At 52.8% G+C, this 27909-nt stretch overlaps 1 protein-coding gene and 1 pseudogene across 1 annotated transcript; one reads left to right on the forward strand and one right to left on the reverse strand.

The window, feature by feature from the left end:
* Nucleotides 1-512: 512 nt before the first annotated feature.
* LOC125353740 (fer-1-like protein 4) lies at nucleotides 513-27762 on the reverse strand. Its single transcript, XM_048349397.1, has 45 exons — nucleotides 27633-27762; nucleotides 27293-27348; nucleotides 26710-26798; nucleotides 26521-26620; nucleotides 22684-22775; nucleotides 22456-22497; nucleotides 22007-22171; nucleotides 21462-21522; nucleotides 21205-21336; nucleotides 20887-20949; nucleotides 20705-20789; nucleotides 20047-20206; nucleotides 19741-19924; nucleotides 19457-19643; nucleotides 18816-19180; nucleotides 17883-17991; nucleotides 17518-17692; nucleotides 17306-17426; nucleotides 16792-16892; nucleotides 16173-16260; nucleotides 15982-16098; nucleotides 15278-15430; nucleotides 13314-13467; nucleotides 13062-13186; nucleotides 12209-12343; nucleotides 11951-12124; nucleotides 10835-10951; nucleotides 10591-10752; nucleotides 8740-8938; nucleotides 8581-8639; nucleotides 8373-8504; nucleotides 7747-7789; nucleotides 7558-7658; nucleotides 7340-7477; nucleotides 7143-7259; nucleotides 5832-5959; nucleotides 5506-5676; nucleotides 4940-5094; nucleotides 4258-4418; nucleotides 3733-3818; nucleotides 2045-2143; nucleotides 1639-1880; nucleotides 1009-1289; nucleotides 808-908; nucleotides 513-717 (listed from the first exon to the last, which is right to left on the reverse strand). Exons 1-45 carry the CDS (start codon nucleotides 27709-27711, stop codon nucleotides 513-515), a joined length of 6009 nt encoding a protein of 2002 aa, XP_048205354.1. The 5' UTR covers nucleotides 27712-27762.
* LOC125353421 lies at nucleotides 24478-25340 on the forward strand (annotated as a pseudogene).
* Nucleotides 27763-27909: the final 147 nt, after the last annotated feature.

Here is a 27909-nt window from a genome sequence, read left to right on the forward strand (position 1 = left end):
GCATTTCCTTTGCTGCCATCTTGCAGGCCCAAGGGGGAGAAGCGGCCTGCAGATGAGCTCCTCCCGTGGGACAGCACAGCTAGCCGTGTCAAGGGACAGAGACAGCCAGCACTGGTGACATCATTTACACCCTGTGACAAGCTACACCGGCCGCACTGCGCCCTTCTGGCTTAAGTTAATTTGGGCTGAGATTTCTGTCACCTCTGCTAAATTGTGACACCAGGACTTCCAGATGGGTGTGCTTGCCCCCAGGGTTGGCGAGAGACATGTTAACTGGTTTATTTACCAGTTCCCATCTAAGGAGGTCGAGGAATGCCCTAACCACTTGGGTGGGAGGGTCTCGCCCCTGGCAAGGACAGGAGCAGCAAGGTGAGCTACTTTGAGCCTCCCAACAAGGCCCCGATCTGTGTTCTATCGGCTCAAGAACGTGTAACTTGTGTGCCCTGCCGCAGGCCACCCTGCAGGGTTTATTGAGCGAAAGTGGCGGGCGTGGGCACGGCGGGCACGGGCGGTCAGCCGGAGCCCGAGGGCTTGTGGAGTGGGCTGAAGATGGCCTCGCTGATCTGCCCAGGGATGGTGTAGAAGACCAGCAGGAGGAAGATGGTGAGCAGCAGCAGCACCAGCAGCAGCAGCAGGATGTGCCAGTACCGGTGCCAGATGAAGAAGACGAAGGTCTTCAGCGGGTTCACCAGCCAGTTGAAGGAGGTTTTGGGGCGGCTGTTGGGGGAAAAGGAGCAATCTGGGTGACCAGAAGGCCTGAGCTCTCCACCCCGCCACCGGGGACCAGGCCGCCTGGGCTCCACTCACTTTGGTTTCTCCAGGGGCTCGGGCTCCTTCCGCCCCTTCCCCACCGGCCGCTTCTCCGCCTCTTCCACAGGGAGCAGCTCGAACTCGGCCTCCACCTTCCCCTGGGAAGGAAGCGGCACGGGTGGCTGGGAGCCGAGGACCCCCGAGCGTCCCCACCCCCAGCCCCGGGGAGCTGGGCCAGGCTCCCAGCTCGGCTCGCACCATGAGCGCGTAGACGTGGCCGCCGCCGTCGGTGAATTCCAGGTCCTCGGGGCGCCCCTTCCTCCTCCTCTTCCTCCGCCTCTTCCTGCCTGCCGCCTCCCGGGCCTCGCGGGCCTCGTCCTCCGCCTCCCGCAGCTTCACCACCGGCCACCAGCCCCGCAGACGGCGGCAGCGGAACAGGTTGCACCTGGGCCCGGCCCCGTGGCGGGCCAGCTGGATGGAGCAGAGCTCTGGGGTCCGGGAACCCCGCACCATGTCCGGTAACTGCAGCTCCAGGGATCCTGGAAGGCAAATCCAGGCTGGCCCGGGAGTGGGAGGGCAGCACAGCAGGGCTGAAGTGGCCAAGGCCTCCTACTACCCCAAACCACAGCCCAGCTGCCAGCGCGGTCTACTGCCCGCGGAAAGGGGCCTTGGACTGGGATCAGACTCCCAAACCAAGGCCCAAAGGCCCACCCTGGGGATCGGGGGTCCATAGGATCAAATCCAGGATTGTCCTTTAGGAATGTTCATTCCTGCGATCAGGGCTTAAGGAGAAAACCAAGGTTTTGGCCTGGCGTCTTTGGGGTTGGGTTAGAGAGGCAAGGGGGTGGTGAGGATAGAGGCTGGAGGCTGGGAGAGGCTAGGCAGTACCGAGGAAGTCGTTGGCGGAGATGCGGTCATAATCCCACACCTGCAGGACCAGCACGGCCGGCTGCCGGAACTCAGCCTCCTCCAGGGCGAATGGCCCGGCCTTGCGCCGCACGCTCACCTCCCGCTCCGTGGGCAGGTAATCAAAGCGAAACACAAAGCGCCAGTTGAAGTTCCCCTCCCCAGTGAGGGAGTTGAAGTGGACATCTGTCTCCTGTTTGTCATGCTCCAGCCCCTTCACCCAGCTGGGACCAGAGGAAGGGCCCATGGGTGTCAGAGCTGGGGCAGATCTAGAACTTGGCTCCTAGCTCTAGACATACAGAGGCCCAGAGGTCAGGGTGCTGGGTTAATCCCCCCTTAGGACACAGCTGACCCCCCCCCCTTCAGCCAGTCCCACTTGCAGCCCTACCTTTTTACATAAATGTCACTGGACATCTCTCCAGTGAGCGGATTCACATCATCCAGAACCACGTCTTCTGTGTTCCAGATGACAACTCTGAGCTCATAGCTGGAGGGGCAGGTTGGGTAATGGTTAGCAGACTGTAAAGAGGGGTCCTGGGAGGGCCGGCAGAAAGGACCTGGGCCAGGGCAACTGACATTGGCTGACTACCAAGTTTGTGTCTGGCCCGGTAATCGGAATACCTGTGGTTCTATGAGGGGTTAGCCCAGGTGACCACCCCCAGCGACAGTGAGGCACCAGGAAGGGTCTCCTGACCCACGCCAGTCCAGTGAGCTTCTCGCCCCCTTATGTTTGGTGTTAGGACCCTAAACTGTTGTATTGTATGGTATCTCCTGTAGCCACTCTGGTCAAATGAGGTGAGCTTAAGTGTGACAGTACAGGAAAGAAAGAAGTGAGCAGAGCAACCAGTCTTGCAAGGAGAAATAGGGGATAAACACAAGCAGCCATGAGGAACAGAGGAGCTACAACATTCTGGACTCCACCCTGTGTGGCCCTGTCAGTGGCTGTCACGGAATTGCCTGAGAGCCGTTTTCCCCGAATATCTGATTTCCTCGCCCAGCATCAATTTCTCCATATTTGTTGACAACATCCTGATTTTCTGCTGGTAACCCACACTCGGTCACACTGTTGATCTATACGATTCTGGTAAGATGGAATACTTCCTGTCTGTAGGCTTGAGGACAGCAGCTAGAACTGGTTGATCAGTGTAGTATAGTCCCTGAGCACAATGAAAGATCCGGGGAGCAGCATTGGACTCAAGCTAGTCCAACGAGGAGTGACTCTAGACTTTGGCTCTAAATAGGAAAAGGCATATATTTTTGCCTAGCATTGTTGAAAACCACAACAAAAGCCAGGCACTGGTGGTTCATGCCTATAATCCTAAATAGCTAGGAGGTTGAAATCTGAGGGTTGCGGTTCAAAGCCAACTCAGGCAGGAAAGTCCATGAGAGTCTTATCTCCAGTGAACCACCAAAAAACTGGCAGTAGACCTGTGGCTCATGTGATCGAGTGCCAGCCTTCAGCAAACAAGCTCAGGCCCTGAGTTCAAGCCCCAGGACCAGTAAAACAAACACAGAAAGCTACAAAAGGCTTTCTGAGAGAGGTACTAAGGAAAGCAGAGTCCAGAATAGGTGACAAACTGTGGACACCATCTGAACACATGGATCCAGGCTTGCAGTGGCCACATCCACACAAGGTTCCGCTCATATTTGCTCAGGTAGGAACACTAAAAAGAGTTTGGGGGGCTGGGAATATGGCCTAGTGGCAAGAGCACTTGCCTCGTACACCTGAAGCCCTGGGTTCGATTCCTCGGCACCACATATATAGAAAACGGCCAGAAGTGGCGCTGTGGCTCAGTGGCAGAGTGCTAGCCTTGAGCAAAAAGAAGCCAGGGACAGTGCTCAGGCCCTGAGTCCAAGGCCCAGGACTGGCCAAAAAAAAAAAAAAAAAAAAAAAAGAGTTTGGACTTCTTTCCATTTACAAATGACAGAGACCTGGCTCCACCCGGGGTGGAGAAGGGGCATTTAATGTCTCATCTATTACCCATAAGGCTCCCTTCAGAAGTCTCTCCGGCTTGGATTTCCCAGAGAACCCTGGTACAGGTAGAGCATTGGGAGGCTGGGCCAGAATTCTCTCACCTGATTGGCTGCCGAGGTTTGATGTCAACCGGAAGTGGGGCAGGCACATCGCTGGGGAAGATGTCAATCCACATATGGAGGGATCCCTGGGAGCAGAGAGGAGCCAGGGTTGGAGCGTCTTGCTGGAAGTCCCCACCTCCTCTGATAACCCTGTGGCCCAGAGACTGTCCTTGCCCCAAATGGACCTTCGGGAAGGAGGACGGAAGTGGAGCATGAAGTAAGGATTCCAGCCTCACTGGGCGCCAGTGGCTCACACCTGTGCTCCTAGCTACTCAGGAGGCTGAGATCTGAGGACTGTGGTTCAAAGCCAGCTTGGGCAGGGAAGTCCAGGAGACTCTTGTCTCCACCAGAAAACCAGAAGTGGCGCTGTGGCTCAAGAGGTAGGGCACAGGCCTTGAGCTGAAGAGCTCAGGGACAGCGCCCAGGCCCAGAGTTCAAGCCCCACGACCAACCAAAAAAAAAAAAAAAAAACCAGGAAGAAATGGCAGGATTCTGAGAGTTTTGAGAGTGCTGGGCACCCCTCACCTGCAGCAGCCCTGGGCTGCGGGGATGGTAGAGGGGCCGTGTTTCTACATGCTCTGGTACCAGCTGGATCCCAAGCCCTGGCATCTCCTGCCAACGCCGCAGCACAAGCAGTGCCTGGGCCTCCTCAGGGGCACCACTTGCCACCTTGGAACCCATATCACCTGAAACAAAAGGTGTGAGAGATTGGATTCCACACAGTTCCCAACTCCCCTCCCTCCTCTCTCTACCCCGCCACAGGAACTCCACGCTGAGGCCGCTGCACTGGGTAAAAGCTTGGGAGGCAAGTCAACCATACATGAAAGAGGGGATGTGGGTGCTGCTATAACAGCTGTGCTGGCAAAAAGCCAGCAGCTGTGGACACAGGCCACAGGAGGGCCTGTAGCTTCTACTCAGATTCTGTTTGAGAATAGGTCACTATTTTCGAGGCATGAGCTCAGTTCTGCAGCCCTGTGCTGTTGTAACAGTGCTCACTAGGGATGCCCTATGTCCTAGAGACTTGATTGGCTGTGATTCTGAGGTCTACTAAAAGACCCATTTTCTTCTCAAAACCGTATCCTTCACCAAACACGTTCTCTGCCCGCTGCCTTCAGCAGGTTACTTTGGGGAGCACACTACACTGGTACCAGGGGATCTCTTCCTCCATCTTGTTCCCTTTGATCTGTCAGCAGAGGGGAGATGGTACCTGGGGGCAGGATCCCAGGCGGTGTCAGAAATACTTTGCTGCCCACCTTGACAGCCCCGACTCTGTATTCGGGAGCAGGGAGGCCACACCGTTGGCACAGCCCCGCCAGGATCTGCGAGGGCCGGAAGGCATCCCGCCAGGTGTTGTACCCATCCCTGCAGGTAGGAAAGGAAGATGCCTCCTGTGGGACCAGTGCATGCACATAGGTGGGCACGGGGTGGGCACAAGGCTGAAGACCCTTGAAGACAGGGATCTAGGTTTAGAACTCCAGTGGGAGGCAGGTTACTCCTCAAAGAAATGGTGGGAAATCAAAAGTGCTTCTGGGAAAGAGGATATAATCTCTAGTTGGCAGACGAGAATGCTGAATGAAGCTCAAGGAGGCTGAGCAAGTGATCAGTTACAGGACCTTAATGGCTAGGTTCAAGTTTGGGCCACTAAACTTAGTGGAGAGGTAGGCAGTTTCTCTTCTATGAAATCCTAAGATCTGGAGTGGTGAATGGACATGTGAGTTTGCGTGTGCTTGGTCGGAGATTAAGAGCAGCTCCTGAAGACTCTGGCAGACTCACGTGTCATATTGGGAGGCCAGCCCACAATTTGCTCTGTGGTGGCTATAGAACCTGTTCTCCAGGTCAACATGGGTCTCCCCAATGAGGTCGTCAGAACCCACGAGGTCGTGATCAAATACGGCCACTGTCAGCTCTGGCTTAGCGGGAAGAGAGATGCTCAACTCCAGGACCCTGACCAAGTGAGAGAGAGGCTGAGGACAGAGCCAGGCCCTGAGAGGGTCCTGGGGTCTGGGGGTCCACTTCCTCAGTGTCACCAGGCCAGCCACTTGGGGACAGCCCTTGGGCCCCAGGGCTCCTGCATTCCCAGCCACAGGGCCCAGCCTCACTCTCCAAAGATGGGGTTGAGTTGCTTAGGGATGTAGCGCTCCTTCGTGTCCTTCCGCTCCTTGCCAGCGCTAACCACCACATAGGGGTCTGCTTTGCCATTGGGGTCGGCAGGAGCGAGGTTTGTAGCCTAGGAGAACAATATGGAGTGAGTCTGGAAGAAAGCATCCTTACCACAGCCCTGACCCTTGCTGAGCCGCATCTCAGAATAAGTGGGGGACAAAATGGCCAACAGGGTGCTTCACACTGAGAGACTAGGCAAGACAAAATCATGCAATCTGTAAGACAAACAAGCTTAGTGAAAAAATATAATGAAACCAAATATTTGGAAAGGTAGATCTTAACATAACAATCTCTCCTCGTAGCCTTTTTCTTTTTCTTTTTTTTTTTTTTTTTGTCATTCCTGGGGCTTGAACTCAGGGCCTAAGCACCTTCCCTGAGCTTCTTTTTCTCAAGGCTAGCCCTCTACCACTTGAGACAAAGTGTCACTTCTGGCCTTTTCTGTATATGTGGTGCTGAGGAATCGAACCCAGGACTTCATGCATGCTAGACAAGCACTTTACCACTAGGCCATATTCCCAACCCTCCTGATAGACTGTTTTTGATGAGTATATTTTGCTTTTTCTAACTTGTTTTTGCCAGTCATGGGGCTTGAACTTAGGGCTTGGGCATTGTTCCTGAGCTTTTTCAATCAAGCTAGCATTCTACCAGCTTTACTTCTGATTTTTCTGGTGGTTAATTGGAGATAAGAGTCTCGTGGGCTTTCCTTTCTGGGCTGGCTTAAAATGACAAGGGATTTCTCTCAGGCTATCTAGCCTATCATATTACTGGAAACAGATGAAGAAGAGCCCACTACCGAGTCTTAGATTAGGGCGGAACACACATGTTTCTTCAAATGGCCCCTTTTCAGAATCTCTGTGTTTAAAGCACATACACGTAGCCAGGCACTTGTGGCTAATGCCTGTAATCCTAGCTACTCAGGTAGCGCAGACCTAAGGTTCACAGTTGGAAGCCAGTCTGGGCAGGAAAGTCTGTGAGATTCTTGTCTCCAATTAACCACACACAAAAAAGCTGGAAATGGAGCTGTGGCTCAAGTGGTAAAGTACCATCTTTGAGTTAAAAAAGCTAAAGAACAGTGGCTAGGCCCTGAATACAAGCCCAAATACCAGTACACACACACACGCACACAAAGAGCTGACACATGAAGAAGTTGAAGTGTGACATCCGAGGCTCCTTTGCAAGCCTTCAATCCACAGGTTTCATGTTCATCGCCGTTGCTGGACTGCAGGTGTGTCAGGGCTATGAACACTCACCTTTACAATGTAAACTCTGACCAGGAGCTTGATGGGTCGGTTCTGGGGGATCCCTCTGGATATCTGGGGCTCAGAGAAGGATGAGGCTTCTGACTCAGGGTAAATAAGAAAGGAGCCCTGGAGTGGGGGGACAAAAATAAATGGCCTGGATCCCTTGTCCTGTGCTCCTTCCTTTCCCTCTCCTTCCCCAAACACACCTTGAACTTGCCCACTAGGTGTCCAGAGCCCTCTTGCTCCCCATCTCCATCCTGGCCTCCTTGCCCTCGGTATAGAGGAAACACATTCAGCCAGTCTTCAAAGTTGTTGAACTCTTCCTCCAGCGTGCAATTGTAGATCTGAAAGGTGACAGGCAGCCTCAGATACAGCCCAATGTCCAGAATCCCAGGACACGCCCCTCTCCCCAGCACCCCAGCACCTTCAGGGTGGCAATGGTTTTTTTCTGAGATGCAGAGCCTTTGACATCAGCCTCGCCCTGGTCCTGGGCCTCCCCATCCACAGAAATGAGGTTGGCCCCATCTGGGAAGAACAGAAGTGACACAGGTCAGAAGTAGGCGTGGGTAGGGGGGTAAAAAGATGGAGCAAGAACAGCAACATAATATCCTACCTGAATCGCCAGGATCAGCCATTTCGTCCTCATCCAAGGTGGGCTAAAACCAAAGGTCGGGACAGGATTTCATTCTCACCCTCTTCCTTAGTCTCCTCCTTTCCCAACATAGAGGTCTAGCTGTGTAGTCCCTTTTTCAAAGACTTCATTTATCATCTGCCTCTGCCTTGTCCAAAACAGTCATCACTAGCACATGTGGTTTCTAAGCTATTAAAATGTGGCCAGTCTCAACTGAGATGTGTTGTGAGTGTGAAATACACACCAAATGTAGCTCACACCTGTAATCCTAGCTACTCAGGAGGCCGAGCTCTGAGGATCATGGTTTGATGTCAGCCCAAGCAGGAAAGTCCATGAGACTCTCATCTCCAATTAACCACCAGAAAACTGGAAATGATGTTGTGGCTTAAAGTGGGAGAGAGCTAGCCTTGAGCAAAAGGAGCTCAGGGACAGCACCCAGGCTCTGAGTTCAAGCCCCATGACTGACCAAAAAAAAAAAAAATGGTGTTACAGATGACTATAATAGGAGCTTTGAGAAACTTTAGTACTCCGATATTTGAGGAGATTGTTCTTCCTGCATTTGCAGCCCCAGTTCCCACTCTGGGTCCCCCTGCCTCTTGCCACCTCACCTGTCTCTGGAGCTCCTGCAGAGAGGCATAGTACTTGGACCACCAGTCAAGCTCTTCCGGGTCCGGAATGTCCTCTTCCAGTTCAAGACCTTGACCTAGGAGGCCTCCCAGGGTGAGCTTCTTCAAAGGAGTCTGAGGGAGAGAGGACTCAGTCTCACTATGCCAGTACCGCCCAAGCCCTACCCGCCCTTCCTGCACAGCCCATCACCTTCAGGAGCCCTCTGGATATCCCTGCTTCATCCAGGGCAGGATCCAGAGACTTCTGTCCTGGAAGGCAGGGAATGGAGCCATGAGGGGGGCTGAGAAGCCATGAGGATCCCAGAGCCATCTCTGTCAAGAGCCAGCATCTCAGAAGAAGTCCCCTGACCTTGAGGTCCCTTTGGCATTGTGTCCCCTGCCTCTTCCTCCTCTGCTTCCTCTTCGGGGGGATCCTCATGAGCATGGAACGTGAAGCGCTGCATGTGGGGGACAATGTGGGAACCCACAAGGACTGTGCGGCCAAAAGCCCGGCGCTCAATCACCAGGATGCTGAGTGGAGGCTGCAAATACGGCTGTTCCGGTAAGTCCTGGGAAGGAGGGAGGACTATGTCTCCACTGAGCTAGAAGGCAGCTCAGACAGGTAGGAGAACAACACATCTACACTCGGCTCTGCGGCAGCCCCACTGTGACATCTCTGATATGTCACTGTCTTTGGACCTTGAGTCCTAGAGCAAAAGAGACACAATCTCAGGCTAAGAATATTGCTGAAAGTCAACACAGTGGGTCACACTTCTAATCCTAAAAATTTGGAAACGGTGATCCAGAATATTGGACTTTGAAGGGCTGGGAATATGGTCTAGTGGTAAAGTGCCTGGTATACATGAAGCCCTGGGTTCGATTCCTCAGCACCACATATATAGAAAAAAACAGAAGTGGCGCTGTGGCTCAAGTGGTAGAGTGCTAGCCTTGAGCAAAAAGGAGCCAGGGACAGTGCTCAGGCCCTGAATCCAAGGTCCAGGACTGGCAAAAAAAAAAAACCAAAAAACCCACAACAAGATATTGGACTTTGAGGTCAGCTTGGGCAAAAACGTTTGGGAGATCTCATCTCTACCCTTAAAAGCTGAGTTCATAGCTATGAACAGGAGCATAAATAGGAGGATCACAGTCCATACTGGACAGGGAAAAAATGGGAGACACTATTTGAAAAATAACTATAGCAAAAAAGGACTGAGGTTGTAGCCCAAGTGGCAGAACATTTACCTCACAAGTTCAAGGTCTAAGGCCTAGAGTTTAAACCCACTACTGTGAACAGATACAGATGTAGATACATGCATATACATATATGTATACATATCTGTGTTACTGCATTTATCTTTATATATATTTGAAATAGCACAAATGAAAAAGGAAAAATAGAGCTATACTGGAAAAAAGTTTCTATATTTTACTGGAATTAAGTTAGTATTAATCAAACTGGGCACAGGTGGCTCCTGCCTGTAATCCTAGCTACTTAGCAGGCTGAGAGCTGAAGACTGTGGTTCAAAAACAGCTTTGGAAGATGTCTGTAAGATTCTTTTTTTTTTGGACTGTGGGGCTTGAACTCTGGGCCTGGGCACTGTCCCTGAGCTCTTCAGCTCAAGGCTAACGGTATACCACTTGAACCACAGTGCCACTTCCAGTTTTCTGGTAGTTAATTGGAGATAAGAGTCTCACAAACTTTCCTGCCTGGGCTGGCTTTGAACCGCAATCCTCAGATCTCAGCCTCCTGAGTAGCTAGGATTGCGGTGTAAGCCACAAGCACCTGGCTGGGAGATTCTTATGTCCAATTAACCAACAAAAAGCCAGAAGTGGAACTGTGGCTCAAATGCCAGAATGCCAGCCTTGAATGTGAAAGCTAAGGGACAGCACCTAGACCCTGCATTCAAGCCCCCCCCCCGAAATGATGAAGTAGACTGTGAAAAGTCTATATTCCTATTATATCTTTAGGGCAGCTACTAAGTAAAAATCATGAACGGAATTAAAGTAGAACACTAATAAACACCTACTTAACATCAAAGAAAGCACTGAAGAGAAACAAAGGTATGCAGGACATAGAAAAAGTGTATCAGAACGATATAAACCCTAATATCACAAATAAATAAATGTGACTGTATTAAACACTCTAATCAAAGTACAGAGACAACCAGCTGGAAATTGTCCCCCAAGGCCCCCCACTCCTCGTTCCCAACCCACACCGCACCACAGTCAGGTGCTGGACGAGCTCTGTGAAGTTGGGGCTTTCACGGTAGTTGGCCAGGACCTCGGAGTCCACACGTCGCCCTGCCACTTCCAGCACAACCTGGGGCTGCTCCACTTCAAACAGGTGCACACGACCGAGACCCCGCAGACCCCAGAACAGCACCTAGGCTCAGGAAGGGGGAGACTCAGAGGCCGGCAGCTGACAAGTGTGGAGACCGGGGATGACGCTGCGCTCCCGGGGCTACCTCCACACGGAACTCCCTCAGCACGGGACGCACGCTGGGTGGCAGGGACAGGCGTCCGGACAGGGGGTCCAGCAGGGCCTTCAGATCCTGAGGCTCCACATCACGGGGCACTGAGGGCTGCCGCAGGAAAGAGGCCAGAGGTCAAAGAGGAATCAGGGTAAAGGAGGGAACGCTGGGGTTTGGAGAAGGGATGTGGAGGGCTGCTGGTGAGGAACAAATGATGAAGATCCCGGCAAGGCCAGGCTGCAGGAGGTGGGAAAACAGCCTGGTACAGGGTGGAGGGCAGGAGCCTGAGGCTTGCAGGACAGGACGAGTCCAGCATGAACACGCAGCCTGGGTGCTCTGTGGATGGAGGCCTGGCAGGGGGAGCCTGGAGTCTAGCCCCTTAAAGCACACCCTGGAGTCAGGATGACAAAGGAAGGACTGGAGGCATGGCTCAGGTGGTAGCGTGCCAGCCTAGCAAGAGCAAGGCCTTGAGTTCAAGCTCCAGTACCACTAAAAGAATAAGTAAAGGAGCAAAGGAGTGAATGTATAACTGAATGAGTGAATCAATAAATAACACCTGGGCTGGGAATATAGCCTAGTGGCAAGAGCGCTTGCCTCGTATACATGAAGCCCTGGGTTCGATTCCCCAGCACCACATATACAGAAAATGGCCAGAAGTGGCGCTGTGACTCAAGTGGCAGAGTGCTAGCCTTGAGTGGGAAGAAGCCAGGGAGGGTGCTCAGGCCCTGAGTCCCAAGGCCCAGGACTGGCAAAAAAAATTTTTTTAATAAATAAATAAATAAATAAATACATAACACCTAACCTAGGAGAGCCAAAGATGTGAGCTCAGGACGAGACCTACAGCCTGTATTCAAGACCTGAAGCAATGTCCCCGGACAAACCCATGCTTGCTTGCTTTTTTTTTTCTTTCTTTTTTGGCCAGTCGTGGGGCTTGAATTCAGGGCCTGAGCGCTGTTCTTGAGCTTTTTTGTTCTAGCACTCTCCCACACTGAGCCACAGTGCCCCTTCTCCTTTTCTGGTGTGAACCCATGCTTTCTATTCCTTGAGGGTGGCCTGATGTGTAACGAATTGGCCCCACTGACGGTGCCCGCCCCGGCAGGCTATTCTAACCTCCAGCCCGCCCCCGTAGTCCAGTTCGATGAGTTCGAAGGTGGCGATGAGCTCTCCAGCTGCCCGGGATCCCTTCCTCAGGGAGAAGAACTGCAGATCAGGGCGCTGGTATGGGTCCTCTGTCAGCTTCACCCTCGGCGCAGCCAGTGCTCGGCCCAGAAACACAGGAGGCCCCTGCAGGGAGCACAGCAGCAAAGACCTAAGAGGAAGATACTCCGGGGCCAGAGGCAGGGCCATCCAGACGAGAGGCACACTCACAAACTTATTGTGGTCAAAGACATTGATGACCAGCAAGGGCGGCTCCTCCTGCAACTGCTCCCGCCTGCCGTCCACGATCAGCTGCTCGAACACCAGGAGCTCATCCCACAGGGGGCTCAGCGTCTGCTCCAGGACCTTCAGGGGCACCGGCAGGTATCGGAAGCCAACCCCCCATGCACATGCCAGGTGAGTAACTCATCCAAAGTGACGTGTGTGTGTGTGTGTGTGTGTGTGTGTGTGTGTGTGCAAGCACATGCGTGCGTGCCAGTCCTCAGGCTTGAACTCAGGACCCGGGCACTGTCCCTGAGCTTCTTTTTGCTTAAGGCTAGTGCTCTACCACTTGAAACACAGCTCTATTTCCAGCTTTCTGCTGGCTACTTGGAGATATGAGTCCCATGAACTTTCCTTCAAGCTGTGATCCTCAAATCTCAGCTCCTGAGTAGCTAGGACTACAGATGTGAGCCACTGGGTGCCCGGCTGCAAAGTGAAGCTTTGCTTAACTGCGTGTCCTCAAGGAGCAGGAGTGGCTGCGGATGAAAAGCATCCTAGATTGGGGGTGAGGCTGCCCCTCACAACCCTGGGTCTCCCTCCTGTCACCAGCCCTCCCCAGAGCCCTAAAGCCCACCCCAGACGAGGATTCTTTCCCCTGCAATCGCTGGTTCTGCACTGGCCCCAAAGTCACAGCAATCCTATCCACTCCCTGCTCTTGAAACTCCAAGATGGGAAGAGAGACTTAGGGCCTTGGTGCCATCCTGCTTCACTGCGTCTCCCAGCCCAATCCTCACCCCAGCCCCCTCCTCACCCCATCCCCCTCCTCACCCCAGCCCTGTCCTCACCCAAGCCCCGTCCTCACCCTCGTGGTCTGGCAGTGGGTAGAGATGAGGACTCGAGCAAAAGGGTCCGAGAGGCCACTGTCATCCGCGGCCAGCACGCCTCGAGCCTGGTACAGGTGAGCTCGCAGCTGGAAGTACCTAAAGTCTGGGGTGAAGGAGGGAAGGGGCCAGGCTTGCTTGAGGAGCCATTGAGGCTCCACTGACTCATTAGGCGCCCCCCCCCCCCGCCCTGGGCAAATAGTGAGGTAGTTCCCACATGGGCTTGCACCCACCGTCCCGGTACAGGCTGTGGGGCAGCCCGGCTGAGGGCTCAGGCAGCAGGTCTGGGGGCAGCTCGGAGGTGCAGGCCTTGGCTTGCTTGCCCAGCCCCAGCCACAGGAAGAGCTCCAGCTTGGCACAGACATCCCCAGGGGTTGCTCCAGGCACCTGTGTGTGGGAAGCGGGCATGCTGGAACCCCAGAGGCCTCCTGTTCTTATACTAGCTAGCCCCAACTTTCTTGCCATCCCAAGACAGTCCCGACGGTTATTCTCTAGCTTCCGCCTCTGCACCCCATGCCCTGTCTCCCACAACTTATGCCCCCATATTGTCAATTCTCTAAACCCCACAGTACACCTGAACTCTGCCCTCGCCTCTTTTCTTCTTCTCTTCTCTTCATTTTCCCTTCCTTCCTTCCTTCCTGCCTTTCTTTCTTCCTCTCTTTCTTTCTTTCATTCTTTCTCCTTTCTTTTTCTTTCTTTCTTTTCCTTTCTTTCATGTGTGGGGAGGTCCTGGGGCTTGAACTCAAGCCCTGGGCACTGTCCCTGAGCTTCTTTTTAGCACTCTACCACTTGAGCCACAGCACTACTTCAGGCTTTTTCAGAGTAGTTTTGGAAAATAAGAATTTCTTGGAGCCAGGCACCAGAGAAGTCTGTGAGACTCTTAAATTCAAAACCGGAAGTGGTGCTGTGGCTCAAAGCTAGCTAATCTCATAGAGTTTCCTGCCCAGGTGGCTTTGAACACACAATCCTCAGATCTCAGCCTACTGAGTAGCTAGGATTACAAATATGAGCCATTAGAACCTAGCTTCTTTTTCTTTTCTGTGTGTGCTGGTACTGGAACCTAGCTTCTTTTTCTTTTCTGTGTGTGCTGGTACTGGGGCTTGAACTCAGGGCTTCATGTTCTTAGCTTTTTTTTTTTTTTTTTTTTTTTTTTGCCAGTCCTGGGGCTTGGACTCAGGGCCTGAGCACTGTCCCTGTCTTCTCTTTGCTCAAGGCGAGCACTCTACCTCTTGAGCCACAGTGCCACTTCTGGCCGTTTTCTATATATGTGGTGCTGGGGAATCGAACGCAGGGCTTCATGTATACGAGTCAAGCACTCTTGCCACTAGGCCATGTTCCCAGCCCCTTCATGTTCTTTTTCTTTTATTTCTTTTATTATTATTATTTTTTTTTTTTTTTTTTTTGGCCAGTCCTGGGCCTTGGACTCAGGGCCTGAGCACCATCCCTGGCTTCTTCCCGCTCAAGGCTAGCACTCTGCCACCTGAGCCACAGTGCCCCTTCTGGCCGTTTTCCATACATGTGGTGCTGGGGAATTGAACCGAGAGCTTCATGTGTAGGAGGCAAGCACTCTTGCCACTAGGCCATATTCCCAGCACCCCCCCCCCCCCCTTCATGTTCTTGCTTGGCTTTTTTCCCCGCCACTCAGGGATAACACTCTACCATTTGAGTCACAGCTCTACTTCTGGCTTTTTTTCTGGTTAATTGTAGATAAAAGTCTCTCAGATTTGTCTGCCCAGCCTAGCTCTGAATTGAAATCCTCAGATCTCAGCCTCCAAATAGCTAGATTTACAGGTGTGAGCTGCCTCACATGGCTACTGCCTTCCCTTCTTTGTCATCTCCATTTTCAACATGCGGGCATTCTCTATAGTCTATCCAAAGGGCCAGAGCTTCTCAGCACTTCATTTAGAAATATGATGCTTGCACCCCAGTTACACTTGTTAGGTGCTAAGGAACCACTGTCTCTTTCCTGTTACCCTGCCTGTGTGTCAGAACAGGCTCTGACCAAAGGCCGGTGCAGGCCCACGGTCCACAGCTTTTCAGGCATTTCCAAATGGATCTAGGCAAAGCCACAATCATCTTTTAGCTTTTAGGACAGTTGAAAAGAACCTAGAAACTCCTGAGTGGGAACCCCAGGCCTCTACCCCTAGTGCCCCACTCCCTGGCCAGTGCCCCCACCGCCCCATGCTGGGCGCCTCACTGTGAGCAGCAAACTCTGGATCTTCCCGCAGTCTCGGCCTCGCTCCTCCTCAACCACAGAGAACAGCACGTCCTGGGCCGGGATCCGGGCGCAGGCCACACGGCGCTGCCCACTGAGCATCCAGATGAGCACATCGGGGAGAGGCGGCTGAGGCTGTGGGCGGAGGACAGGAGCGTCCAGGTGAGTCTGGAGCTGTGGCTGCCTGCTCAGGGTCAGGTGGGAGGCAGCAGGCCACATGGAAATCCCAAGGCCTCTGGTCACAGGACGAGTCTTTCTCCACCTAGAGCTCCTCCTACAGACCTGAGTGTGTGCGCCAAAGGCAGGCGACAAGGAAAGACATTCTCCTTCTGCGGTTCTTAGAGGGCAAAGTAAGTACCCTTAGCAGGAGGTAGAAAAAGAAATCCACCAGTGGCCCTTGGGGCTTTCAGCTCTTGGAGGCTGTGGGAAATTTCCCCCACTGGACTTTCAGCTATCTAATGCTGACACATTTCTGTGGAGTGTCCACAGAGAGGCCTGAAAGCACTCTCACCTTTCAAAGGTTCAGGTTTGGTCTCCTCCAGGACTTGGGGGCGAGGGGGTGGGGTGGGGGGGGGGGTGTTGGTAATCCAGGGAAGGGAAAGCAAGACTAAAAGATATCGCCAAAGATGCAGACAGAATTTAGGACATAGAATGAAAGCAAAAATGAAAGTGGGGGAAGACATTACCTCCTGAGCCAGAAAATGCAGTTTGGCTAGGAGTTTCTTGGCCAGTGCCATCTTCTTTTGCATATTCCCCTGTCCCAGACCCCGAAGAAGCCTCAGTCCTTGCTTTGCCAACAGGTTCTGGAAGTAAAGAAGAGAGCATGAGTGGAGGGTCCCAGCTAGGTGCCCCTCTTCCCCCCCCCCCCGGTCTGTACCAGGTTGTGCATTAACAGTTTCCCTCGGCATCGATCCAGGGCGTTGGGGCGGGTCATTGTTCTGCGCTTAGCACCACGACAAAATTGTCTGCAGGAATCAGTAAAAAGAGAGAATAGGAGAAAGGCCGGAGGTCTAACCTCCAATAATTTCAATTAAACTTCCATTCCATTAAACATCCCTTTTTCATCCTTCTGTTTAAAAAAAAAAAAAAAAAAGCTGAGTAAATGAGCCAGACACTGGTGGCTCGTGCCTGAAATGCTAGCTAGTCAGGAGACTGAGATCTGAGGATTGGGGTTTGAAGCTAGCCCAGACAGGAAAGCCTGCGAAACTCTTATCTCCAATTAACTACCCCCCCCCCCCCAAAAAAAAAGCCAGAAGTGGAGCTGTGGCTCAAGTGATAGAGAGCTGACCTTAGCACACAAGCTCAGGGACAGTGCTCAGGCCTCGAGTTCAAGTCCCAAGACAGGCACCAAAAAAGAGCTTGAGCAAATAAAGCTTAAAGCCATCTTTGGGTCAAGATAGCCACTCTGAGTCACCCCTCATCCTGTAGCTTTTGGGGCGCTGGGGAGAGATGGAGGACAGAACTAAGACAACTGTTGGGGCTGGGTCTCAGCTTACCTGCTCCCAGCCACCAGCTCTTCTAGAGCCTGTTTGAGCCGGGCACAGGCACCTGGTCCAGACCTTCGCTGTATCTTCTCAACTTCCTGTAGGCCCTGGTCCTATATGCAGGGGGCGAGAGGGTTGGAGTCTTTAGGTTCCTGATCCCCATCTCCCCACCTCATTTTCCTAAAGCTCCATCCTTTACTTCCTGATCTATCCTTGTTTGGTTTCATCAAATTCTGCTTCCATTGCCTTAGCCCTCTATTGATTCCACCCATGGTGGGGTCCTGGCCTTCAGTAGCCATTGCAGCCGTCTTCATCCAGCCCCTTCCTCAGCCCCACCATTCTGAGTTGCTGTCCTCCCACAGTCTGAGACACAGAAGCTGTGCTCTTTGCCCCCCTGCTCCCCTCCGGCCTTGCTGGCTCCATCAGGCCTCCCTCATGAGCCCAGCTCGGGAGCTCCCTCTAAGGCCAAAGTTTCCTGGGGTCTTGTGACCCAGCCTTTCCCTGTGGGTGCCCACCCTGTCCTCACCAGCCTCTCTGCCACTTTGCACACGCAGTTGCTGCTCTGCAGGCGCCATGTGTAATCCTCCCAGCGGCTCCACACGTGCACGCAGGGCTTGCGGTGACGAAGCGGCAGGCAGAGGTAGGGCCTGGGTCAGACAGAGGAATGGAGGCTTCCCCTTGTCTTGAGTGTCTGGGGGACCTCCCAGTATCCTCTTTCCAGTCACTGCAAGTACTCACCCGCTACCATCCACTGGCTCAGGCCGCTCAACAGGGGTCCCCAGCACCTCCTCTACTTCCAGCTCAGCCCCCGTGTTGTCAGATTCCAGGAGAGGCTGTGCCTCCTCTGTGCCCTCGGCCTTCTCCCTGTCCCCGGACCCTCGGCTCAGCTGCTCTTCCCTGCGGCCTGCACAGCCTACCCCAGGGCAACAAAGAGCAGACGGCAACGAACTGAGGGTCAGATACTTCTCTCAACCTCTGTCTCAATACAGGTCAGAATTCACCCTTACTGAAGGCCAAAGAGCCCCTTCCAGGGGCCTCACATCTGAAATAAAAGTGGCCCCCTTTAAACCCGTGATCCTCTGGGATTCAGCTAAGCCACACACCAATGGAAATCTCGAAGCTGATGGGCTGCAAGCCTACAGTGGGGTCAATCATGGTGGCCTCGAAGAGCACTCCAAAAAGCAGGAAGTCTTCACAAGGTGCCAGGGCACTCTGGGGAAGGAAGTCAGGTTGGAAGTCAGTCCCCAGACTCCAAAGGAGCAGCTTGGACTACATTTGACCACAATGCCCACAGAAAAGACATCAGAACTAGGGCCCAGACTTCCTGCAGGTATCCTCCCTCCCAACACTTTGGCTCTGGAGATTGGATCTCCTTAGTTCACCCATGATTGGTCAAATATGTGTACAAACACTTGCATGCATATGTACATATGCTTACACTCTTCATCCAAATCATCAAGGCTGAGAACCAGCTGGATGCTGGTGGCTCACACCTGTAATCCTAGCTACTCAGGAGGTTAACATCTGAGGATAGTGGTTCAAAGCCAGCCCAGGCAGGAAAGTCTGTGAGACTCTTTTCTCCAAAGAACCACCAGAAAAACCAGAAGTGGTGCTGTGGCTCCAAGTGGTAGAGCACTAGCCTTCAGCTGAAGAGCTCAGGGACAGTGCCCAGGCCCAGAGTTCAAGCCCCACAACCAACAAATAGATAAATAAACTTGAGAACCAGCAGGTCACTAGTAGCTCACACCTGTAATCCTAGCTACTCAGAAGGCTGAGCTCTGAGGACTGAGGTTTGAAGCCCAGACAGGAAAGTCCATGGGGCTCTCATTTCCAATAAACTACCAAAAAAGCCAGAAGTGGAGCAGTGGCTCAAGTGGTAGAACACCAGTGTTGAGACAAAAGCTCAGGAACAGTGCTTATGCCCCGAGTTCAAGCCCAAGGATTCACACACACACAGTTTTTTGAGAACCAGCCCCAGTGCTGTTTAGTGCCTGAGAACGGATTACACCCCCAGAGCTGACTCCAGCCAGCCCCACCTCCGGCAGGGGCAGCAGCTCCTCCACTTCCACCTCCATCGTGCTAGGAATCTCAGGCCCATCCACACCGGTGTCCATGGGCTGCGAAACCCTAGCCGAGGTCTGGCCTCCTCCCTTGGCTTTCTTCTTCTTCTTCTTCTTTCCTGTAAGCCGAGACAATCTGGACCCCTGGGGGGTCTGAGGGGTCTCGGGTTCAACTCTCCCCTCGGATACCTCCATGGACACGGCCACGAGAAGTCGGCCACGGAACCAAATGCCTTGGCCGAGGCCTTCGTTGAGACTTTGAAGATTATCCCGGAGCCCCCTGCTGGGGAGCGAGCCATAAAGGGGCACCCAAGCTGGGCCAAAGGTGGGGTTAAACCCCGCTGTGAGGAACAAGAACAAGGTTTTGGGGGAAAGTTGCGGATAGGTGATTCTTGGAGTAACCTGTGTTCCACATCCTTATCTCCTCCAAGTCTTGGAACAAGGGGACAGCTCAGGGCCACCACCACCTGAGACACCTCTAGCCAGGCTCAGCTCCCCCAAAGCTCTGCTGATTGGTGGAGACTAGCCCTTGGGGGCGGAACTACACGGGGGGGGGGGGCCTAGCGGGGGCGGGGAGGGTGTGGGAGGCGTGGGCAGCCGGCGGGGCGGGCGCTCACCGGCGCGGCCTGCGTTGGAGATCTGCCTGAGGTCCAGCACGTGCGTGGCGAGCGCCGCGTCCTCCAGGGGCGCGTCGTCCCGCAGCTGCAGCCGGAGGCTGCGCGTGAGCGGCGGGAAGAGCTCCACGAAGCTCAGCTGCTCGTCCCACGTGGGCGCCGTGGTCTGGGCGCGCACGGAGGTCTCACCCTGCGGGCGGACGCAGACGGAGACGGGGGGGGGGGGGGGATCAGCGCGGGAGGAGGGCGCCCGAGCCACGGAGCACGGGGACACGGGAGCCACTGACCTGCTGCCCCAGGAAGGACACGCGCACGTAGGGGTCCAGGAGCACGCGCTGATCGGACAGGGCACGTGCCAGGCTGCCCAGCAGGCCCGGGCGCAGCGCGGGCAGCCCCTCGGCGCGGTACACGCGCACGCGCAGCCGTGCCCACGGCCTCTCGGCCCGCACGCCGCGCGGCAGGAGCAGGTTCCTGGAGAGAGACGACAGCGTGCGTGCGTGCGTGCGTGCGTGCGTGCGCGCCCCTGGGGTTCTCAGCGCCCCCCTCAGCCACGCCCCTCCCACGTGGGCCCGCCCACGTCGCCCCCAGCTCACTTCTCCAGGTCCGAGCTGTGCCCGGGGCTCGCGGGTGGCAGTGGAGGGGGCAGGTCTCCGCGCGTCCTCACCGACACGGTGACCTTGACGAAGCCCTTGGTGCCAGCGCGGGTGTCCCGCGGGTCATGCAGAGGGGCCCACTTTTGGTAGAAGTGGCCATCTAAGGGGCAGAGGGACCTGTGAGATTCACCCAGCCAAGACCGCAGTGGCCCACAATGGCGACAATGGCAAAGGCCGGGGAAGAGCCCTCAGGAAGGGTAGAAGTGTTTCAGAGGCCCAGCTCTGGTGACTCACGCCTGTAATCCCAGCTACTCACAAAGCTGAGATCTAAGGATGGTGGTTCAAAGCCAGACAGGAAAGTCTGTGAGACCCTTATCTACAATTACACCCCCCTCCCATAAAAACCTGGAGTGGAGCTGTGGCTCAAGTGGTAGAGTGCCAGGCTTGAGCAAAAATGCTCAGGGATAGTGCTCAGATCCTGAGTTCAAGCCCCAGAACACTCTCTCTCTCTCTCTCTCCTCTTTCTCTCTCATACACACACACACAGTGTCTCAGAAGTTAGTGTACAGGGGTCCAGGTAGGTCATGACCCTTGGAGTCCATTGCCAGGGTCCTTGTCCTGCAGATTCATCTCTTCCAGAAAGGGGAGCGTTCAGTACCTGGCTGGTCAAAGACCATGCCAAGGTCCATCCTGAAGGTGCCTATCCGGGTGGCCATAAATGGGAGGGTCTGTGAATGGAAAGCCTGGGGGAAGCAGTTGGAGTTAGTTCTGTGGTTTGTGAGCCCCCCACCTTTTTTTCTTTTTTCCTGAGGGAAATTGTCTCCCCACCACCCTCTTTACCGTGATCTCCAGCAGCAGGTCTTGGAGGTGAAGCTTGGTCTCATGAAACTCAAACAAGAAGTACTGGGTGGAAGTAGGGGTGAGAGGTTAGATGTGGGAGTCTCACGTGAGCTTGCCCCGCCTCTTGGAAAGAGAACACTGTGCTTTCTCCGACTGTGCCTCTTGCAACCCTTTGCTGGATGAGTCCTCCACCCCACCCCCAACCACAGGCCAAGCACCCCTGCAATGTTGCACCCAGGCCAGGCATCCTCTGGGGACTACTTGCATCTGGCTCGCTCCCTTTGTCTCAGACCTGCTCTCTTCCTTGGTGGCGCCCACCTCATTGTAGAAGGGGCAGTTAGTCCCACGCTGTGTGGCTGTCACTCTTCTCTGCTCCCCAATGCGCACAGCTACGTAAGGGTTAATGTTGACTCCCACCAGCTTCTGTGCCTCAAGCACCGTCACCCCCACCTGCGGGGGGGGGGGAGCAGGAGAAGAAAAGGAGAAAGGAAGCTAGATCTGCCTGGAGAGGTGGAGCCCCTCCAAACAGGGCCTCTGGTTCTCTCAAGGGAGGGAACCTGGAAGGAGAAAAGTACCTGGAAGTCGTGGGTTCTGGACACTTGGGAGGGATCCCCGCGGGCCAGGCCCCTGGTTCGGCTGTGGAGAGGCTTAGGGTTAGCTCTGGTTTACTCCTCCCCACCAACACACACACACACACACACACACACACACACACACACACACACACACTTGCGTGGTGCTGGGGATGAGATCTCAGAACTTTTGGATTCTGAATCTTCCCGGGCTTCTCTATACTCAGAATTTGACTCATTCATTCCTGAAGCCCTGAAACCACTCATTTGCCCAAAATGTTTATCGAGCATCTGTTATGTGCCAACACTTTTCTGAGCACTGAAACACCCCAGTGAAGAGGAAAAACTCATTCATATCAACCTTTCACGTGCCGTGCCACTGACTTTAAGTGTGATTGTGTCTGTGCCCATAAGTAAGTGATCCTTGCCCCAGACTATCCACTCTCCTCCCACTCCCGGGAAGGGTGGGAGCCCCCGTGTGTGTGAACCCTCCATGAGACTGACTCACTGGCTGGGTGGAGAAGCAGGTGCTCCTGGGTGCAAGTTACCTCTTAAGGGGGCTGAACACCACTCCAGAAAGTTCCACATCTGGTTCATCCTCCAGCTCCAGCTCCAGCTCCAGTTCATTCTCCTCATCATCCTGTGTACCTAGGCTTCGAGCTAGCCTGCGGCCCAGAGCGACAGCCTGTCGCTCTAGCCGAGCCTCCTCAGGCCTAACAGGAAAGGATGTCAAAGGAAATACTCAGGACCTGTCACCCATCCCTGGACATTAATGGACTTCACAGATCCTAGGACTGATGTTTGACCCCCTAAACTGATCCCAGGACAGAGTCCTACCCTGGCACCCCTCTAATTCCACAACTGACATCTAATTCTAGGACTGACTTCTGACCCAGTTGATTTGGTCCTAATTCTAGACCCTGCAGCTAACCTCAGTGCCACTAGCTCCTAACACCAAGACTGCCCCTGGTGACTTCATGTCACCCCACATACTTACTCCAGCTCTTGGAAGCCCACATTGGGGATGATCAACTCTGAGCTGGGAGGAGGGGGAATAAAAGGAGTGAGAAGGCCAGGCCTGACCACAGATCTGCAACCCAACCATATTCAGTCCAAGGCGTCCATGGATCCATCACGCCCTGTGTGGAACTGGACACCACTGCTCTGCTCATGACCCATCCACACTGGCATTGACAGGCCTTGCCCGGGTTGCTAGAAGGATTACCTGTCCCTGAGGGGCGTCCCAAAGTCCTCCTCTGCCCAAGCTCCAGCAGCTCCCTCAGGGGGCTGATACTTCAGGTCAAGCTCCACCTGGATCTGAAACCAAATGCAGTGTCCTCTAGTGCCCCTCAAATTGCTTTGGGGCCGAGAGGCCTAAGGATGATGCCTTTTACTCCATCCGTAAATAGTCACCCTCCTGGCCGGCATCTGCTGGGGGCTGTGCTTGCCCTCTGTTGGTTAATAATGTCAGTGATGTTCAACTTTCTTAAAAAAAAATATTTTTTTTTTTTGGCCAGTCCTGGGCCTTGGACTCAGGGCCTGAGCACCGTCCCTGGCTTCTTCCTGCTCAAGGCTAGCACTCTGCCACCTGAGCCACAGCGCCGCTTCTGGCCGTTTTCCATATATGTGGTGCTGGGGAATCGAACCGAGAGCTTCATGTGTAAGAGGCAAGCGCTCTTGCCACTAGGCCATATTCCCAGCCCCAACTTTCTTCAAATTTTTAAAAATTATTTTATTATCTTTAGTTGTACAAAGGAGTTGCCATTAAACAAAGCAGTTGATGAATAAAATGCATTTCTCAGCCTTCTCAATCTTCTAAAGAACTTAATGCACAAGATACTCTTGTGGGGTGAAACACAGCTCCAAAGTTCCCCTGTGTTCTTGGAAGACACTTACTATGGCCCTCATTGCTTTGTATGGTTTGCTTCCTGCCAGCCTTCTCAGATCCATCTCATTCTGGGTTCCTGATTCTGTTCTGTACCCCAGCTATGCTCCCTCTGGCCCTTAGGCTTTTAGTGTGTTCAGATTCCTCTGTCTGGAACTCTGTCCTCTCTCACTAAGACCTATAATGTTTCAATTCAAAATTCAAGCATAGGGCTGGGAATATGGCCTAGTGATAGAGTGCTTGCCTCACATACATGAAACCCTGGGTTCAATTCCTCAGCACCACATATATAGAAAAAGCCAGAAGGGGCGCTGTAGCTCAAGTAGTAGAGCAAAAAGAGGCCAGGCCTGACCAAACATAAATAAATAAATAATCAAGCACTACTTCCTCAGAGAACCTTTTCTGATCCCCAAATGGCTCAGGTGTCACTATGAACTAGCTCTTGGGAAGCACCCACCAGTTTTTTTGTTTGTTTGCTTTTTGCCACTCCCCGGGCTTGAACTCTGTTTCTGAGATTTTGTGATCCAGGATAGTGCTGTAGCACTTGAGCCAGAACGCCACTTCCTTCTATTGGTGTTTAATTGGAGATAAGAGTTTCATGGACTTTCCTGCCTGGGCTGGCTTCAAACCAAGAGCCTCAGATCTCAGCCTCCTGAGTAGCTAGGATTAGAGGTGTGGGCCACCATCGCCTGGCTTAACTTGGTTTTGATAATAACTGAATCCCCACTGCTCAGCATCACACTTGCCTAACACTAAGAGCCTAGCCAAGGAATGAGAGAAAAACTCAACCCTTGGTATGACTGCCTAGTATGTAAATGAAGAAACAGCTTGGAGTGCTAAATAACTTGTCTATGTTCTATCAAGTCACAGGTGTTAGACTGGAGACCAGGTCTACTTCTTCAGGCTACAGAACCTTCCTTGAGGCTGGGAATATGGCCTAGTGGTAAAGTGCTCACCTCGTATACATGAAGCCCTGGGTTCGATTCCTCAGAACCACATATATAGAAAAAAGCCGGAAGTGGAGCTGTGGCTCAAGAGGTAGGGTGCTAGCCTTGAGCAAGAAGAAGCCAGGGACAATGCTCAGGCCCTGAGTCCAAGGCCCAGGACTGGCAACAAAAACAAAACAGGAGTGCCGCCCAGCCCAAGCCCAAGCCCCAGCCCAAGCCGCCGCCATAGTCACAGCCGTGGGCACTATGGCATCTGGAGTTACAGTGAATGACGAAGTCATCAAAGTTTTTAATGATATGAAAGTAAGGAAATCTTCCACACAAGAGGATATCAAAAAAAGAAAGAAAGCAGTTCTCTTCTGTTTAAGTGATGACAAAAGACAAATCATTGTAGAGGAAGCAAAGCAGATCTTGGTGGGTGACATTGGTGAGACTATAGAGGACCCCTACACATCCTTTGTGAAGTTGCTACCTCTGAATGATTGCCGATATGCTTTGTACAATGCCACATACAAAACAAAAGAGTCTAAGAAAGAAGACCTAGGCTCCTGAAAGTGCACCATTAAAAAGCAAGATGATTTATGGTAGCTCTGAAGATGCCATTAAAAAGAAATTTACAGGTATTAAACATGAGTGGGCAAGTAAATGGCTTGGATGATAGTAAGGACCGTTCAACACTTGGAGAGAAATTGGGAGGCAATGTAGTAGTTTCACTTGAAGGAAAACCATTATAAAATGATAGTCAAGTGCCAGTTCAGTCCATTGGAATAGTATTAGGTTTTGTGTTTTGTTTTTTCCCTTTTCCACTGGGCCCTTGCAACACAATGAATGAAGGAGAGATCATTCATTTAAGCAGCCTGTCAGTGATTGCCATTAGACTGTTAAATACAGTCACTTTTATGCAGAACCCAAGGAATGCCTTTGACTTATTTTAGCCAAAACAACTGGTTCTATGCCTCCCTTGCAGCAAGCACTACAGTGAATGTGATTGTCAATGTGAATAGCTTAGAATACTGCAAAGGGTAAGCAAAGTAAATGCCTTGAAAGTATGATCCACTGGTCAGATGGCAAACTTTTTTCCATATCATTTATAGTTGCACTTGATTGCATGTCTGTAAGGCACTGGAGCATTCATACACCTTGCCTCCCTTGGACAGCCTATTTTTGTGACATGGCAGCACAGCTATAACACTATGCATTAAAAGCGCTTTTTTTGTATTGAGTTGAATCCCCTAAAAGGAATGCCAATTAAGTTCATTAACTGTGTCATCAATTTACCCCAGTACCTCAGTGTTTGTTCCCGTTACCTGCATAGCTTCTTAAGAGAGAGCTGTTATTAATGCCTTTTGTTTTCCATTGAGTGTACGCTATTGAATTAAGTGTAAGGGTTTTATTTTTACCAAATGAGTCTTGCAACATTATGCATATTTTGTTTGTTTGTTTGTTTTTGTTGCCAGTCCTGGGGCATGGACTCAGGGCCTGAGCACTGTCCTTGGCTTCTTTTTGCTCAAGGCGAGCACTCTGCCACTTGAGCCACAGTGCCACTTGCGGCTTTTTTCTATATATGTGGTGCTGAGGAATCGAACCCAGGGCTTCATGTATACGAGGCGAGCACTTTACCACTAGGCCATATTCCCAGCCCCACACTATGCATATTTTGTTTTTTGGTGTTTTTATTTTTGCCAGTCCTGGGCCTTGGACTCAGGGCCTGAGCACTGTCCCTGGCTTCCTTTTGCTCAAGGCTAGCACTCTGCCACTTGAGCCACAGCACCACTTCTGGCCATTTTCTGTATATCTGGTGATGGGGAATTGAACCCAGGGCCTCATGTATACAAGGCAAGCTCTCTTGCCACTAGGCCATATCCCCAGCCCCACTATGCATATTTTGAATATCAGTCGTGATGGCAATTTCTGTATTAAAGAGCCTTAAATGGAACATTGTTTTGAGATCAGATCCCCACACTCACAAAAATGGCCACGTGGCAATAAAAATGGTGGCATATTACAGAAAAAGAACCTTCCATGAAACACCAAGAAAATCCAGCCAGCTCCATCTGTGCCTGAGTCAGGGAGTGTCTCCCACATTGCCCCACCCTTGGGCCTCAGAGGCAAACCTGGTTCTGGCACACGTATTACTCTAGCAGGTCCTAGATGGGGACCCTTGTTACCACTTTGTCTGGGTCTTGAATTTTCCCCTGGGTTAAACCACCTGGCAGCTGATGGGACTCACCGGGGACACTCGCAGTTTCTCATCCACTAGGGCCTCCTGAAGCACCAATCTCCCAGCACTCTGCAGCTGCTGCAGGGAGATCACCAGGGTCCCCAGAGGCCTGGGGAAATGACGTGGACTTGAAGATTGATCAATCTAGAGGAATGGTATCAAGCCACCCCCCTCCCCAGGTCACTTAGGCCTACTCACCTGGGGCTGAACACAAGACTGCAGTTGATCACCTGCACAGACAGACTCTCCCCAGCCAGTGGGGCCCCGTAGTGGGGCCAGTGGAACACCTGGAGATAGAGTAAAGCTTGTGATACTCGATGCCCGGCTGACCCTGACCCCCCACCCCCACCCACCCCCAAGGCAGAACCTGCTCCCCATCCTGAAATGGAAACCAGCCCTCCAAACATGAGCTAACCCTGGGGCTGATACCCTAAAGCTGATCTCAATGGGCTCCAGTGGCTCACACCTGCCATCCTAGCTAGTAATGAGCCTGAGATCTGAGGATCATGGTTTGAAGCCAGCCTGGGCATTAGAGTCTGTGAGACTCATCTCCAATAAACTACAACAAAAAAAAAATTTTCCACAACCAGCATATACTGTTCATACAGGGCTAAAGCTAATCTCTTCCTATTCAAGGCACCGAAATGTCCCCCAAAGGATCTGATCTCTCAAACCTGAGACTCACCCCACTTCTGGAGACCACCCCTTCCCAAACCTGGGAAGGTCCCGGATGGACCTGGGCAGGTCCATCTTTTCCCACCCAGGGCCCAGTGGTACTGACCTCACCAATGTCTGCTTCTTGGCCACAGTGAATTTTCCTTGTTTTCTGGGTAAAGCCTGCTCAGAACAGAAACTGGTCATTTATCGGTCTCTACCCACACTTGCACACACAAATCATGCCCTCCCACTGCTGGCCCACGGTCCGGTTCCCCTTGCTTCACACGTAATTTTAAAAGTAAAAGATAGGGAGAGGAGGGCCTTAGAGGAATGGAGTGATCAGGTGGGGGAGAGCGAAGGCAAGCTGTGCGCATGACTAGGATTTGGGTTAGAGATCTAGCCCTAGAAGACCCAGAGCTCCCCAGTTTAAGAAGTCTTCCGAGTGCTCGTATCAGCTGCCTCACCTCGGAAGCTGAGCTTCACTTGTCGGTCGTGGGTGCCAGGCAGCCCTGTCAGTCTATTCACACGCACAGTCAGAGCCATGGTCTCTGAGCCACTGGCTCTCCCTCTGCCCGCTCACCCTCCTGCCCACCTGAGTTGTGACTCACTGGACTCACCCAGCAGGTTCCACAATCCCTGCCCTCTAGTCAAACACCCAGGTGGTAAGCCTGGGGGTCATGGGTGGAGAGGGAGAGAGGACAGAGAGGAGAAGGTCCCTGAGGCCAGCTTAGTGCTTTCTGC

The sequence above is a fragment of the Perognathus longimembris genome, chromosome 6 (assembly GCF_023159225.1).
Source record: "Perognathus longimembris pacificus isolate PPM17 chromosome 6, ASM2315922v1, whole genome shotgun sequence".
Taxonomy (NCBI): domain Eukaryota; kingdom Metazoa; phylum Chordata; class Mammalia; order Rodentia; family Heteromyidae; genus Perognathus; species Perognathus longimembris.

Excerpts from the sequence above, each read along its gene's own strand:
- LOC125353740 (XM_048349397.1), bottom strand. The coding sequence starts at position 27,711 with ATGGCTCTGACTGTGCGTGTGAATAGACTGACAGGGCTGCCTGGCACC. Across the intron at positions 17,992-18,815 it reads AGCTGCTGCCCCTGCCGGAG|AGTGCCCTGGCACCTTGTGA; the intron begins GTGGGGCTGGCT and ends TTCCTTCCCCAG. Across the intron at positions 8,939-10,590 it reads TCGTCCAGCACCTGACTGTG|GACTTACCGGAACAGCCGTA; the intron begins GTGCGGTGTGGG and ends CCTCCTTCCCAG.